This window comes from Hylobates moloch, unplaced genomic scaffold, assembly GCF_009828535.3.
Source record: "Hylobates moloch isolate HMO894 unplaced genomic scaffold, HMol_V3 SCAFFOLD_8, whole genome shotgun sequence".
NCBI lineage: Eukaryota > Metazoa > Chordata > Mammalia > Primates > Hylobatidae > Hylobates > Hylobates moloch.
The window spans coordinates 80,311,922-80,327,385 of record NW_026652283.1 but is presented as its reverse complement, the minus strand read 5'-3'; the positions used below and the strand labels follow the sequence as shown (position 1 = coordinate 80,327,385).

At 57.3% G+C, this 15,464-nt stretch overlaps 1 protein-coding gene across 3 annotated transcripts; it reads right to left on the bottom strand.

The window, feature by feature from the left end:
- Positions 1-177: 177 nt before the first annotated feature.
- Positions 178-12,431, bottom strand: LAMB2 (laminin subunit beta 2). 3 transcript variants are annotated; one of them, XM_032161573.2, is made up of 33 exons: positions 12,322-12,431; positions 11,826-11,902; positions 11,525-11,697; positions 11,304-11,439; positions 11,150-11,223; positions 10,569-10,757; positions 10,406-10,469; positions 9,976-10,178; positions 9,766-9,886; positions 9,257-9,445; positions 8,865-9,044; positions 8,630-8,742; positions 8,271-8,350; positions 8,046-8,178; positions 7,687-7,845; positions 7,484-7,611; positions 5,426-5,558; positions 5,028-5,220; positions 4,808-4,951; positions 4,314-4,545; positions 4,067-4,230; positions 3,763-3,987; positions 3,457-3,674; positions 3,252-3,348; positions 2,790-3,162; positions 2,509-2,693; positions 2,194-2,435; positions 1,766-2,114; positions 1,226-1,433; positions 1,007-1,148; positions 748-924; positions 498-657; positions 178-420 (listed from the first exon to the last, which is right to left on the bottom strand). In XM_032161573.2, exons 1-33 carry the CDS (start codon positions 12,417-12,419, stop codon positions 284-286), a joined length of 5,496 nt encoding a protein of 1,831 aa, XP_032017464.2. In that variant the 5' UTR covers positions 12,420-12,431; the 3' UTR covers positions 178-283. The 3 variants fall into 3 exon arrangements, with proteins under 3 accessions (XP_032017464.2, XP_058299100.1, XP_032017465.1); XM_058443117.1 differs by having other exon boundaries at positions 748-918; XM_032161574.2 differs by lacking the exon at positions 12,322-12,431 and adding an exon at positions 11,989-12,110.
- Between the last annotated feature and the right edge of the window lie 3,033 nt (positions 12,432-15,464).

The window sequence follows — 15,464 nt, the reverse complement described above, 5'->3', positions numbered from 1 at the left end:
ACGCACTTCCGGCGGGAATGGGCTCGGAGCGACTGGCAGCTCCGGGGCGGGCCCGAGCGGAAGGAGGCGGTGCTCGGGTGGCTTAGCCGTGCATGGGTCCTGCTGGGGGCAATCTCGAGGTTCCCCTGGAGACTCCCCTGCCCGCCCCAAATCAGAGTCCAGACAACACAGTGGGGGTTCACACTGGTTTATTGGGGCCCCTGCCGGGCCAAGAGCTCTTCGGTGCTTAGGCAGACATGCATGTGGGGCGGTGCTAGGAACTGGGGTAGGCCTTGGGCAGGGGTCACTGACAGGTGTTGTAGATCTGCACCTGCAAGTTGATGGCTTGAAGCACGCTGCGCATCCTGGCCTCCAACCCGTCCAGCTGGGCTGCCTTACTCTCCAGTGCCCGCTCATTTTCCTCATAGGTGCCTTCCAATTCTAGGAAGGGCAGGTGTCAGTTTAGGGGGGTCTCCCACAGTCCTGTGTCTCTGGTGCCCACCTGCCCCATTTCTTACCCTGTAGCCGCTGCAGCTTGTCCTGAGCGGCTTGCAACAGGTCCCGAGCCTCATCCCGCAGTTGTTCTGCCCTTGCCTGTGCAGCCAGCACACCCTGGGCCTTGCGCTCAGCCAGGGCCTTCACCGTCTGGTACTGATCACCCAGAGGGCCCCTCAGCAGCTGCAGATGTAGAGGGTTAGGTTAGCGTGGTAGCTCAGTGGAGGCCCATCTTCCACCCCTACCTTCTCCACTGGCTCTGCCTCAACCCACCTGCTCAGCCTCCTGGGCACGACCCTGGGCACTGCCTGCCGTTTCTTCTGCTGTAGAGGCTGCCAGACTATTTCCCGCCCATTTCAATCTCAGAGCCTCCAGGAGAGCATCCAGCTGCCGAGCCCTTTCACCTGCAGAGCTCAGTGCCTGCTCTGCACCTGCCATCCTCTCCTGTACCTGCCATGGGTGAGCCAAAGGTTACACAGATCTACGGTGCATGCCATAACCTTGTCCCACTGATGTCCTAGGAAGACCTCACCCGGTACAGGGTCTGCTCTGTGTCCCGTGTGTCAGCCACTGCCCCCCGGATGGCACCCTGGGCAACACCCTGTGCCCGCTGGGCCTCCTCCAGTGCTGCCTGTACTATCTCTGCCTTCTGTTTCTCATCCTCAGCCCGGCTCCTGGGGAAAGGGGGGAATCAGAACCTGGAGGTATCAAAACCAGCTGTCAGGGATAGGGGCCAGGGATGGGGTCAGACCTTGCCCGCCGTGCATCCTGCAGTAGCTGCTCGGCACGACGCACATCTCCTACAGTACGTGCCAGGATTGCGTCCACATCTGCCAGGCTCCGGACTCGCTCTGCAATCGCACCCGCCAGGTACTGGATCTGCTCAGCTGAAGCTGGGATGGAGAGCTCTAGCACCCGTGTGGCCACCATCTCAATGCTATCAGGATCAGCCCCCTCCTCTATAGGGACACAACAAGAGCTTAAGAACATAGATTCTCCAGCATGGACATGACGATACAGTTTTGGGGTGTAGACTCAGGACATGTACATGGGATAGGGGTTTGTTACCAGGCATAAGGATATAATCACAAGAACAGGGACTATACAAGGGGCTCAGACTCAAGAACATGGGCCTGGGACCACATATGGGCAATAACTCAGGAGCCAGTCAAGGGATCATAAACACTAATCCAATGTAGTCCCTGAGGCTCAAGTATGAACCAAGGGAGATACAGACACGGGGAGTTGCCAAAGGGACAACCACATGGCCTGGGACACGTGGGAGGCTCACGGTTGAGGAAGTCCTTCACACTCTGGATAAGTTCTCGAAGTTCCTGGTTGGCCTGTTCCACCTGTCCCCTGGAAGCATTAGCCTTGTCCAGGGCTGCCTGGGCCCGCTGATGTGCCTCGCTTGCCTGCCGACGAGTCTCAGCCACTCTGCTGAGGATGCTACCACCTTCTACCAGTGCCCGCTGCAGCTCTGCCTGTGTGTGCCGGGCCCGGCCCAGTGCTAGGTCTGCTGTAGCCGCTGCCCCATTGCAGCTGAGGCCCCCACAGCGGGGCTTCCCATCCTCATCTCGACAGCCGGCACCCCCACAAGGGCTTGTAGCACAGGGTGCATCCCCTGGTGCTCCACACACCTGCCAGGCACAGAACAAGTCAGGGCCCTGTGGGAGGAACATCTACACCCACCTGTCCCACCCAACACTTGCACCTCACCAGCTCATTTATGTCTGTCAGGCTCAGGGTGTGGGTATGGGCAGAGAGCTTGCCGAGTGCCTGCTGGTTGGCCATGTGTTTGCTGTTGAAGTCCTCCTTCTGGGCATCCATCAGTGCCTCTGTCCGATGCCGAGCACTTGCCGAGTTGCTCACAGGGCTAGGTACTGCCAAGGCTGAGGTGTTGGCACGACGTTCTGCCTCTGCAGACTGGCTATGGGAATGCCGGATGCTGTCATAGGCACCTAAATTGGGCAGAGGCAGACAGTCAGCTGAAGACTGACCGTGGTCCACCTGCCTAGTTGGCTAACAACTCACCCAGGAAGTTTGAATGTTTGAGCAAGTCAAGATGCTGGTCGAGCTGCCGCAGTGTGAGATTAAGTGCAAGCCTGTCTCGCTCCAGACCACTTAATGCATGGTTGGCATTGAAGTTCTCATCTTGCACATCTGTCAGCTCTTCCTCGAGCTGAGTCAGGTGCTCAGTGGCCTCCCCAATTTCACGCCTGTGATGATGGAGAGGGGGCTATTTAGAGAGGCTTCAGCCCTGGTCCACTGGGCCTCTGCCCCATCCCACCATGTATTCTTAGGCCCTTCCGCACCGCAGCGCCTCTGTGGCCTCCACAAGCTGTGCAGTGGAGGTGGCTGAGGTGTTGCGGGCACCTACGATGCCCTGCACAATGCGCAGCTTCTCCTGCATATGCCAGAAGCTGCTCTCAAAGGCACCCAGCACACCCGTCTGCTGCAACTCCTGTGCCCGCTGCTCTAGGCGCCGTGTATGGGCAGCCAAGTCCTGCACCACTCGGTCCCAATCCCCGAAGCATGCATGGCAGGGATGGCAGGCAGGAAAAATTCCTGAGAAGCCACGGGCACACTGGTCACAGCGCACACCAGACACGCCTGGGCGGCAGCTGCAGTGACCTGTGGAGCGGTGACACTGAGGTGTATCTATTCCACGAGAGTCACAATCACAGGCTGCAAGAAAGAGCAGAGCACAGAGTTAGGGCCACTGTGGGGCATTCTTGGAAGTCCTCCATCCACCCTGTCCCCGCTGGCTCCCTCACCACGGCACTGCAACCCAGGGTCTCCCCAGTGGAGCTCTTGGCACTCAGAACAAGTCCGCCCTCCAAAGCCGGCACGGCAGTGGCACTGCCCTGTGAACTGGGGTGGGAACAAGGCAGAGTCAGAGCCTCTATCAGAGGCTGAGCCCTGGAGATAAGACAGATACCTGGCCCCATCTAACCAGGGATCTGCAGGAGGGTCCCATACCTCATTGCAGGTGGGGCCTCTGGCCCGGCTTGGGTGGCAGGCACAAGGCTGGCAACCATGGCCGCTGGTGAGGTTCCAGAAGTTGGGAGCACAGCGGTCACAGCTAGGGCCCTGGACATTGGGGAGGCATGGGCACTGCCCACTGCTTGGATCACAGTGGCACTGGTCAGGAGATGGGCATTGCTGGGGATCTGTGCCTAGCAGGTTGCATGTGCAGCCTGTGCCAACCAAGATGAGCACAGTAGTCAAGAGGAGGCCAAGAAGAAGAACCCCAATTCAGCCATGCCCTCCCACACTTATACTCACGGTGACAGCTCTGTCGGGCAGCCTGCCCATGGAAGCCAGGCTTGCAGTGGGCACAGTGTGGACCCTCTGTGTGGTGTAAACAGCGCAGGCATTGCCCCGTGTGGGGGTCACAGGCATCAGGATCCATTGGGTCAATGTTCCCACTGCACTCACACAGTTGGCACCGGCCACCTGGCCTTGATGGGTCCCCAAAGTGCCCAGGGGCACAAGCTTCACATCGCAGCCCTGCCCACGGTCAAGAGGAAGCTGTGAGTGCTCAGCCCAGCCAACTCACCCTGATCCCACGCCTGCCCCATCCACTCACCCGTGTAGCCTGTCCGGCAGTGGCACACAATCTGCTGGGAATATTCATCCCGGTGGCAAGAAGTAGCAAAGTGCCGTTGGCTCCCAGGGCCTTCAGGACAGGGACAGGGCCGGCACTGGCCCCCATATGGCAGCCGTGGGTCCCCGTGGAAACCAGCAATGCACCTGCAGGGAGGAGGAAGAAAAAATGTGTCGTCCCTGGGAAGCCTGCCCACCAACCAACCCACTCATAGCTGCTCCAGGCTCACCTTTCACAGTGCTCACCGCCTGTGTGATCACGGCAGCCCAGGCAAGCGCCTGTGTGGGTGTTGCACTCATCTGCATGCCCATTGCAGACACATGGCCGGCAGCTAGGGAATCCCCACTGGCCACGCTGGCAGCGGTCACAGCGAAGCCCAAAGGCACCAGTTCGACAGGGACATTGCCCACTGGTCTTTTCACAGAGACTGCTGAGTGCCCCCTCGTGGCTGCACTGGCAGGCTAGGAGCAAGGCAGAGCTGAGCCAGAGCCAGGGGAGGGGGTCTGAGGGGAGTGTGGGTGGGGGAGGGTCTCAGGGGAGTGTGGGTAGTGGAGGTCTAGGTGGGAAGGTCAGGAAATGGAAGAGAACTACAACTGACCCAGGTTGAGAGTAGAGGGTCCAAGACTTAGTTTGAGGAAAGCAGCAGCAGGTCCAGAAGGAGGAGAGAGAACAGTAATGGGAAGGAGAGAGAAGCATAGGAGGGAACAACGGGCAGGAGAGTACCTTGACAGCCCGTGGGGCCAAAGCCATAGTAGCCAGGGGCACAGAGGTCACAGCGGCGCCCAACCACTCCAGGCTTGCACAGGCACTGACCACCATGAGGGTTGCACTCAGAACTCAGTGAACCTTGAGGGTTGCACTGACATGCTGTGGGGAGGAGGGTTGGGCCAAGTCAGGCTGGGTCCCCACCTCTGCCCCATCAACCCACATCACAGACACTCACGCAGAGCACCATTGTAGATGAGGGTGGACAGGCTGATGAGGAGGGGCGCGCAGGCCTCAGAGGGAGAAGTCTTGCTGGGCACCAGACCCTCCTCGTGGCATTGGTAGCGTTCAAAGGTGGCCCGGCGCTCCAGGGCAGCAGCATCACCCCCACTAAACATCTCTAGCACCAGGACACGGGGCAGCAGCACCAGCTGAAGGAGTGAGCAAGGAAGATCGCAGTTCAGACCTGGGACCATGTAGGCATTGCCAGAGCACTTGCCTTAGCACTGCCACAAGCCTGCCCACCCTGGCACCACCATGGGCCTGCCTCTTCTGCCACAGACCCCTGCTATCCCTCAAGTCCCACACCACAGGCCTTGCCATCTTGGCTGGTGTGGGCAAGAGGAGATTATTCACCGAGTCAATGAGCAGGCCAGGTCCAGAGTAGGGAGTCTCAGGCTGGGCACTTCCCCCTGTCCGTACCAGCTTCAGATGCAGCTTGTAGGAGATACCAGGCTCAAGGCAGACAGGATTAGGAAACATCATGTACCTGGGGGCGAGTGGGGACAGGTGCAGTGGGTCATCTAGGGGCCCTGTACAAATCATCTGGGCCTCTCCCATCCTACTCCCAGCAACCAGGCCATCGGCCAAAGCAGAGACTATGGCTGGGTTGCGTTGGGCTGCGCTAGGCCAACAAACAGCTGGGCAGCCCAACAAAGAATCTGCACAGAATAGTCCCATAAAGGTGGCCCTCTAAAATCATACATCCACCTGTGAAGACTCACTGGAAATACTCATAAAGCCTGGAAACCCCAAGAATTTGCCAATTCTCCTCAACAACCACCTCACACTTCCTCCGAGCCCGACCTACAACCTACAACGGCTGCTCCTCTTCATCAACACTACGTCACCCCCTCTCTCTTTGTCTCCAAGGCTTTCCTTTCCCATTGTGCCGCAAACTCATACTTGGGTTCTTTTATCCCATCCCAAAAATTGTTCTTCAATCCCTCATCTTTTTTTCTTTTTCTTTTCTGATTTATTTATTTATTTATTTGAGATGCGGTCTCTGTTGCTCAGGATGGATGGAGTGCAGTGGCGCGACCTTGGCTCACTGCAGCCTTGACCTCCTGGGTTCAAGAGATCCTCCCACCTCAGCCTCCCAAGCAGCTGGAACCACAAGCACACGCCACCATGCTTAGCTAATTATTTTATTTTTTGTAGAGACAGGGTCTCACCATTTTGCCTAGGCTGGTCTTGAATTCCTGGGCTCTAGTGATCCTCCTGCCTCAGTGTCCCAAAGTGCTGGGATTACAGGCATGAGCCACCATGCCTGGTCTAGAGGAATTTTTTCTAAACACAAGTCACAGTTGGCAAAATGTCTATAATGGGCACAGCCAGGTTCAATATGTTATTCTCTTTCCTTCTGTTTGAATATTTACATGGTCAAAAACTAAAAGCAATAGGCCAAGTGCAGCGGCTCACGCCTGTAATCCCAGCATTTTGGGAGGCCAAGGCGGGCGGATCACGAGGTCAGGAGATCGAGACCATCCTGGCTAACACGGTGAAACCCCTTCTCTACTAAAAATACAAAAAATTAGCTGGGCGTGGTGGCGGGTGCATGTGGTCGCAGCTACTTGGGAGGCTGAGGCAGGAGAATGGCATGAATCTGGGAGGTGGAGCTTGCAGTGAGCCGAGTGAGCCGAGATCGCGCCAGTGCACTCCAGCCTGGGCGACAGAGCAAGACTCTGTCTCAAAAACAAACAAACAAACAAAACATAAAACAATGAAACAGGGCTGGGCGCGGTGGCTCACATCTGTAATCCCAACACTTTGGGAGGCCAAGGTGGGCAGATCACAAGGTCAGGAGATCGAGGCCATCCTGGCCAACATGGTGAAATCACATCTCTACTAAAAATACAAAAAACTAGCTGGGCGTGGTGGCGTGCACCTGTAGTCCCAGCTACTTGGGATGCTGACACATGAGAAATGCTTGAACCCGGGAGGTGGAGATTTCAGTGAGCCAAGATCGCACCACTGCACTCCAGCCTGGTGACAGAGCGAGACTCCGTCTCAAAAAAAAAAAAGAAAAAAAGAAAAAAAAACTACCCAAAATGTAATAGAACATTAATCAGACCAGGTACATCCCTGCTCAGAGTGCTCTGATGCCACAGCCCCACCACTACCACCCTCTACCACCACCACTGTGGACCCTCCTGATAGTGACACCAGGTGATTTCCCATTAATTCCTGCCTTGGCCTCTGGGCCTTAGACCCCTGAGAGAGCAGGCCTTGATCTGTCTACTTCCTTTCTGTGAACAGAGCCATGCCCAACAGGGCCTGGCAACCAGCATTCTGGAGGTATTCGAAAGAAGGAACAGATGAATGAGCTGTAGGGTCTTCCAGGTGCCCTGCAGGGAGCTTAGGGCTGGCCCCACAACCCCCTGCCATTGTGAGTGCTACCACCAGTGCCCTCACCTGGCATGTGGTTGCAGAGTCCCTTGGATGCGGTCATCCTTGGGCACCAAATGCCCACACAGGCTGTGGGCAGGCACAGGCCCTGGACGCTGCACAGTCAGTTCCAACTCTGCCCATTGCTCAGGGACCTGGGAAAACAGGATGATGGAGGAGATGCTCCCACATCCAGAGGTTCAGCTCCAGATTAGATAACAGGGTCTAACCTGGGGCTCTAAGCGCAGCAGCAGGTCATAGTCCATGGCTTTCGGCACAGAGGCCACCAGGAACTCCAGGGTCTGACCTTCCTGTAGCCGCACAAAGCCTGAGCCAGTCCAGGATGGAGTTTCCCCCGGGGTCACCAGGCGCTCTACCACATCGAGCACCTGGGAGATAATGCAGCCAGAGATGGAGGCTCAGGTGAGGCTTTGCCTCTTCTGCCACAGCCAGCCCCAAACCCCATTTCTCCTGTCAAAGCTAGATATCACCCCTATCCCCCCAAAAAGGTATTGCCCATAACCCCACCTCTCCAGTCATAGACGTGTCCACCCACATCCAGCCCTCTGCTTAGGGGGAGGCCCCACACCTGCCCTCGGGTGTCCTCAGCCTCCCAAATTAGGTAGTCCAGGAAGGGCCGGAAGTAGCCAGGTTGCACCTGCTCACAGCGTCGCCCAACCATGTGCTGGCGGCAGTGGCATTGACCTGTGGCCTCATCACACCTGGAGGGAGCTCTGTGGTTACTCAAGAAGGACCTCCTCTTCTGCTCAGGATCTTTCCCCATCCCTTCCCAGGCCCCCTTTACAACACTTACTGGGGATCCAAGGCACCACCCACGTCGCAGTCACAAGGGCGGCAGCCGAGCAGGTCGTGGCTCAGGCCCCAGTGGCCAGGCTGTGCGAAAGGAGTTGCTGGGGGCCAGAAACAGACCTCCAGACCCCCTCACCACCCAGCAGGAAGTCCCAACCACATGTCTTAGCCTCAATCACCCCCCAGTGAAAACATGCCCCCCAGACCACTGGCCCACACCCTTGGCCTCCCAGACCTGAGGCTTCTCAGCCAGGACTGGATCCTAAGCTCTCAGCACCCACCCACTGGCATAGGTATCACACCCCAGCCCTGTGCTCTAAGGACAAATCATGCCCCTAGAACTCCAGCCCCCTCCAGTCGCACCAGGCAGCGGTCACATCCATGTCCAGTCACTAGACGTTTGCAGTAACAGGATCCACTGTTGGGGTCACAAGGAGTGCTCCCAGGCACTGTGCCCCGTGCATTACATTGACATCCTGCAGGGAAGGAGAACCATCAGCACTTTGGGGAACTGTGGCAGTGCTCATGTTCAGCCGAGTCAGGAGTAAGAGGACAGGGGTTAAAGGTCAGCATAGAACTTAGGGCAGGAGACACATACGCCGGCAGCCCAGAGGGTCACTGATGCTGAGCCCAAAGAAGCCATCATGGCATTGCTGGCAGCGAGTGCCCACCACGTGTTCTTTGCAGCGACACTGGCCGGAGACCAGTCCCAGTGCAGGGTCATCATGGGAATCACAGCGACCGCCGTCTTGAGAACCCATGGGGTCACAATCACAGGCTGATGGCAAAAAGAGATACAGGGTCACTCACCCTATCTCAACTAGCTCACTGCCAGTCTTCTCCTAAGCCTAAGGGATCCCACCCTGGATCCCTGGTCTAGCTCTATCCCAAGCCCCTAACCCCAATTCCCTGCAATTTAGACAGCAGTCCAGCTCTCTAGTTCCTGCCCCAGGCTCAGCTTTCTCTCCCCCTGCCCAATCCCAGCCTCACAGCGGCACACAGCCGGATCCCGCAGGTCCTTGGTTGGGTCACGGTAGAAGAAGGGCCGACAGAGCTCACAGTGGCGCCCAGCTGTGTTATGCTGACATCCATCACACACACCTCCACTCACGTTGCCAGATGCCAGGTATACGGCCATGTCGAAGTGGCAGCTGTGGGTGTGCCCATGGCACTCACACTCTGGCAGGGGAGGAAGGGCAGGGCAAAGGCCACTTGAGGAACCAGGTCGCAAGGGTAAGAAGTAGGCCACCTTAGATCCCGATCACAGGCCAAAATTTGTGGGTAGGGGCTCAGGGACTTCAAGGCCTCAGCATCATACTGGTTCCCTACCCAGAGCAGACTGCAGAGGAGGATTGAGGGGGTCCCAAGGGGCATCAAGGCCTGCATACTCTTTGGATACAGCCTGGGTTTTAGGGGCTTGACCAACCAGCTCTAGGTTCTACCCAGGGCACAGCCAGGCTGCAGAGTGCTGGAGCTATGGAGGCCAAGATCTCACTCACTCCTACAGGCATGACTATGGCCGTCCTCAGCTGGATGCCAGGGCAGGTCATGATAGAAATCCTGACACTGCTCGCAGTTGAGGCCACGTGTGTTGTGTTTGCAGATGCAAGCTCCGTGCACCTATAGAGGTTGGCAGGCAGGTTGTCAGCACTGCTCAGCCATGTCCGCCCCTGCCCCTAGCCCTATCCCAACTGTCTGAAGCCCCTCACCATGCCCTCAGCATGGGCTGGTGCCCCTGGGGCGGGTGCACACTCTGAGGCGTGTCCGTAGCAGAAGCAGTTGCCACGTACAACCAGCTCATAGAGGGCATAGTAGTACTTCTCTCGGATCTCTCTCCGTGGGTCGAGCAGGTTGTCTCCCAACGTGTGTAGACGAGTCAGGTTCACCCGTAGGTTGGTGATCTTCAACAGGTCTGAGGTGGGAGAAGGGGTCGCCAACTGACCAGGCAGGCCCTTGCTGCCCCATGCCCACCCAGGGGCTCAGCTGCCAAGGTCACCTTGAAAGACCTCCTGTACACTGCCACCCGAGCTAAACTGGGCTTGGCACCTGCCCTAGGAAGCACCCAAAATAGTTACTGAGGCCCCAAATAGTCCCTCGCCGGACACAGACTATGCCAGACTCAAAGGGTGGAGCACTCACTCTGAATTTGTGAGCTGTAGGGGTCTGGGATAGGGATGGCAGGGTCCAGCACACGATAGATGACCTGGAGAGGCAGGGAGTTCATAGTGACACTGGACCTTGCCTCAGGCCCATCATCCCCAGCTTCCAGCTTCCAGCCCCCAGCCCAGATGCCAGTCCTCACCTCGCCTTCAGTGGATGGCTCAATCTCTGAGTAGCGGGACTCACAGACTACATCATCCCAGTGCCGTGGGGGGGCTAGTGGGACTCCTGGGAAGTCAGCCCCACAGTCATAGGAGAAATATCGGTACACATGCCAGGTGCGGCCAAAGTCTGCTGAGCGTTCCACCAGCATGGCAGCAGGGCGAAATGTCTGGGTAGGGGGGCATAGCTGATCAGCAGGCACCAGGACCCAAGCCCAACCTAGAGCCATCAAGAGCCCTGCTCAGCCCAAGACTGCCCTCAAATAGCTCACAGAGAGTGGGGGTGACTGGTGGAAGCCAGATAATGACCAGCAAGGGTAGCCACCTCTAATGGGGAGACTCAGGGTTCATGGGGCTCAGGGAGACAGTGCCTGACCCAGCCTGGGATTGGAAAGGCAGAAGAACATGTGCAAAGGCCTGGAGGCAAATGGAAGGTGTGAAGGGATGAAGAAGCCTCCTGCATCCATGCTCAAGGAGGCTGGGTTAAGGAGCTGATGCTCTGTCCAGGGGCAATGGAGAGCCAAGCAGGGTGATTCGGGCAGGCTCCCAGATATGCAGGCACCTTGAAGGTCATAATGAGGTGTGTGAAATGAAACTCAGCCTCCAGGTCCAGCTGGATGGTGACCGCAGGGATACCTGGGACAGGAGTCGGAAGTCAAGGACTCAAAGCTACTGGTGGGCAGCCCTGCTCACTTTTGCCCCACCCATGGCCTCACCATTCTCTGACTGCCACCAGGCTGCCCGCCGCTGTGGTGCGAAGCTGGTGACTACATTCTGGATGCGATGGCTGTGTGGGTTGTCTCTAGCAGAGAAGGGGCGCCGGGAGTCACAAAGGAAGCACTTCTTTTCGTCCTGGGTTGGATGGGGATTAGAATCAGTGCCTCAGGCAGTGCCAGCCCCACCCTGACTCGGCGTCGCACCCTGTCCCCAGCCACACCTGCAGGTGACTGACGATGCAGTAGGGCTGGGGGCCATTCAGGCCACAGGTGGATGAGGCAGTCAGTCTGTCAGCTCGGCCCACCAGCAGGTCGCCCGTGGCGGGGTAGCAGCTTCCCCTGGAACAGCCAGGCACATCCGGGGCAGGGGCCTGTGCCAGTGTGGCAGCCAGCACTGGGGACAGTAGTTCAGTCAGTTCTGCTGAGTTCCTATCCGGTGGCCCCACCTCATGTGCCCCAAGGGCAACTACCAGGATCTACCATCATATTCCACAACCCCCAGCCCCCACCAGGCCCTCTCACCGCTTAGCAGTAGGCCCAGTCGAAGTTCCCAGGGCAGAGGCTGTCCCCTCCCTCCTTCCCTTGAGGTCAGCTCCATCCTGAAGAGGAGAACAGGGATAAGGGGAGGTGAACGGTCTCGGGCCCGAGCCCTCCTCCTTGCTTTGGGGTTCCGTGTCAACTCTGCCTGCGGGTCTTTGGCCTGTTTCCCTCCAGGCCCTCTGTCAGTTCCCAGGTCTGTCCAGCGGTCCCTCCAACAGCTTAGAGTCTAGCGACTTAGAGCGAAGTTGGGAATCGCGGCAGGAAGGAAAGGCCGGAGAGGATTCTGGGCAGGAGCGCAACACCGGGCGGAGAGCGCCCCCACCCCAACCCTACCCCTTCCCTCCGGAAACTGCCTTAGCCCCAGGAACCAGAGACTTCACCCACAAATCTTTATTGTGCCCCCAAGCCCAAACCTATACGAGGGCCAGGGGAAGGTAAGGGGTTTGGTGCTTTAAACTATCCTTGGAAGAGGACTCACGAAGTTGGGGGCATGGCAGGAGCAAATGAGAGAGATCTGATCTTCGGGATCTCCAACTCTGGACCAAGGAGCCTATAGTCTTTTCCCCTCAGCGTCATGGGCGCCGTGGAAATTACCATCAACTCAGCCGTTTGATCCCAGGGCTCCAGCATCAACAGAGAGGCTGGAGGGCACAAGCAGGATCACCAAATTCCCCTATTCAGGGCTGTGGGGGGCTCTCGGGTAGTCCTAGGGACTGGACAGGATGGGGCTGGGGGAGAGATGGGGAAAGTGCACACCCAGCCGGAAGCACAGCTCCAGGGGGGTCATTGCCTCCCCCACCAGTCACTACGGTAAGTAGGCACGAGAAGTGCTGCTGGTTTCCCTGTATGGAAATAGGCTCTGGGTGGTGGACACTGGACCAGAGCTACGGCGAGCGACTCCGGATCTTGTGGCTATTTATCCGCTCCAGACTTTTTGGCCTGCCGGGATCGCAGGAGCCTGGGGTTGGAATGTGCGCGGCGGCGTGGAGGGGGAGAGAAGGAGGAAAGTGGGTGGGGGACATGGGGCGCGCCCCACCCAGGGCCCTGGGAACGGGAAATTGGGGGAAACATGGGGTCCGCCGGTCTTTAGGGCTGGGTCTGGCCTGCCGCCTCCGCAGTCCCGGCAGGGAGTGCCCTGAGCTGCCATCCAGGGAAGAAAGCTGATGAGAGTTCCTCAGGGGAATCACCCCACTTCACAAAGGAGCATGGGGGCGGCGGGGGTGGGGGTCAGTCAATCCGTTGGACTTTAGGCATCGCTGGGAGTTATTCTGGATATCCGGAGTAGAGGTCTCCAGTCACCCTGAGGATCATGTAGTCAACCTGGGGGATCAGGGATACTAGAAATTACTGAGAATTTAATTTTTTTTTTTTTTTTTTGAGACGGAGTGTCGCTCTGTCGCCCAGGCTGGAGTGCAGTGGTGAGATCTCGGCTCACTGCAACCTCTGCCTCCCAGGTTCAAGCGATTCTCCCGCCTCAGCTTCCCAAGTAGCTAAGATTACAGGCACCCACCACCAGGCCTAGCTAATGTTTCTATTTTTAGTAGACATGGAGTTTCACCATGTTGGCTAGGCTGGTCTCGAACTCCTGACCTCAGGTGATCCTCCTGCCTCTGCCTCCGAAAGCGCTGGGATTACAGGCATGAGCCAGTAAATAGTGCCAGGCCCCATTTATTTATTTTGAGTGGAGAATGCCAGCACTGTCATCTCACAGTTTTAGACCACTCAGAGATAAAGGTGTATCAGAGTCTGGGACACTAGATGGCCTCAGGGAGTTACATGATCTGTCTGCTTTCTCAAGGTCAGAGGGCCACTGGGGGACATCGTGGGGCCACATGGGGGGGTCACTCAGGGTCAGTGGGCACTCAGTAGGATCTTTGGTCTCCCAAGGCCAGGAGATTCCTGGATCACTCTAGGGCCACTTTGAGTTACCCAGGTGATCCCACAGTCCTTCTTAATGGCTTCTATAGACAGTAATTAGCAGGTGGCATACTTATTGGTGGCAAAGCACATCATGTGCCCAAGCAGCTCAGCTGCCTGCTGCTCCAGGGCCTGCAGGGTGGCTGCCTTCTTGCCCAGTGCCTGTGTATTCTGTGTCAGGTAGCACTCCAACCCTGAGGTCAGGTCATCTGAGCCAGGCTGTGATCCCTGGCTCTGACCTCTGATCCTGGCCCCAGTCTCTATCACAACCCTGACCCTGACCTAGCCCTAACCTTAAATAAACCCTGGACCTAATCAACACTTGATCCCTGGTCTAAACCTTGACCCTAGCCCTGATCCCTACATGAGTCAAGATCTGATTTGGACCCAGCCTTAACCCTTCCACAACATCCCTGTTCTGGCCTTGACCTTTCCATCTGACCCTAAACCCTTCCCTGTGCCTGCCCTACTGCAGGCCAGCCACGCACCATGCAGGCAGCTGAAGCTGCTTTATGCCTTCTTCAGGAGCTCCTGGGCCTCAGCTCAAGCCTGCTGCACGCATTCTTTTGCATCCTGCACAGTGGCTACCAGGCCATATGTGTCCTCCTGCAGCTCCGCCACAGCCAAAGGGGCCACCTGCAACTCCTAGGGCAGGGCTGGACCCGAAACCCCACCCCACCCAGAATATATTGCCTCAAATATATTACTGCCTAAGGTTCCTGGAGAAAAGGAGAATTTAGAACTGAGATCCCGCCTCAGTCCAGTGTAGCCCAGCCCCAGCCCAAACCCCACTTTCCACTGTTCCAGAGGGGTCCCTGAGACCTCAGTGCCCACTCTTCCCCATTTCATCTTGCCCAGGCCCTCAGCCCTGCCTACAACTCATGCTGCCCATTCTTCTGCCTCCTGGGCCTGCTGCTGACTCAGGACAAAACATGCCCTGAGCACCTTAGCTACACTGGACAGATGCCCTGGGACTGGGGTCACCTCAACTGCCAGTGCCATCTGGGCCAGGCGCCCTACTACCTCGGGCAAGGGTTAGGGGGTCACAGAGAGGACACAGCACAGTAGCAACTAGGCTGAGTGTTATCATGGTCAGGGTACTTGGTGGCACTGTGGTATCATAGTGAGTCAAGAATGTCAGGAAGAATGGAAATCACAGCAGTCATTGAACAAGGGATGTAAAGGAGCTGAGAGTATAAGTGGGGTATCACCTCCTGTACAGTGCCCTCCAGGCCTTCAAGTGCCAACTTCACTTCCCTGTAGCCCTTGCTCTGCGGGCCCTGCATGAATTCCATTCCCCCCTCAGCCAGCACCCCCTGAACATCCAGTGCTTGGTGCTGGGCCCAGGTTGTACCCTCCTTGAAGAACACAGGTGTTCAGTTAGGCATCCCTTTTCTGCCCACCCTCTGACTTCCACCTCCAGCCTCCTGGCCCTTCACCTGGTTCACTCTGCCTGATGGAGGATGCCTTCAGCTTCGGGCAGCTTCTGGCCCATGGCATCCAGTACAGTGAGAGCACCCTGGATCTGACCCAGCAGAAGAGCAATGCCTACTGCCCCCACCTTGGGGAAGGGACACTGACAGCCAGCTCCACACTTGTGTCCACACCTTTGTCTGTGGGGAAGAGGGTAGGGATCTTAGACCTGAACCCCGAACTCTGAGCCAACGAACCCTGACCCTAGCCTCTCACTGATCCTGCCTTAGA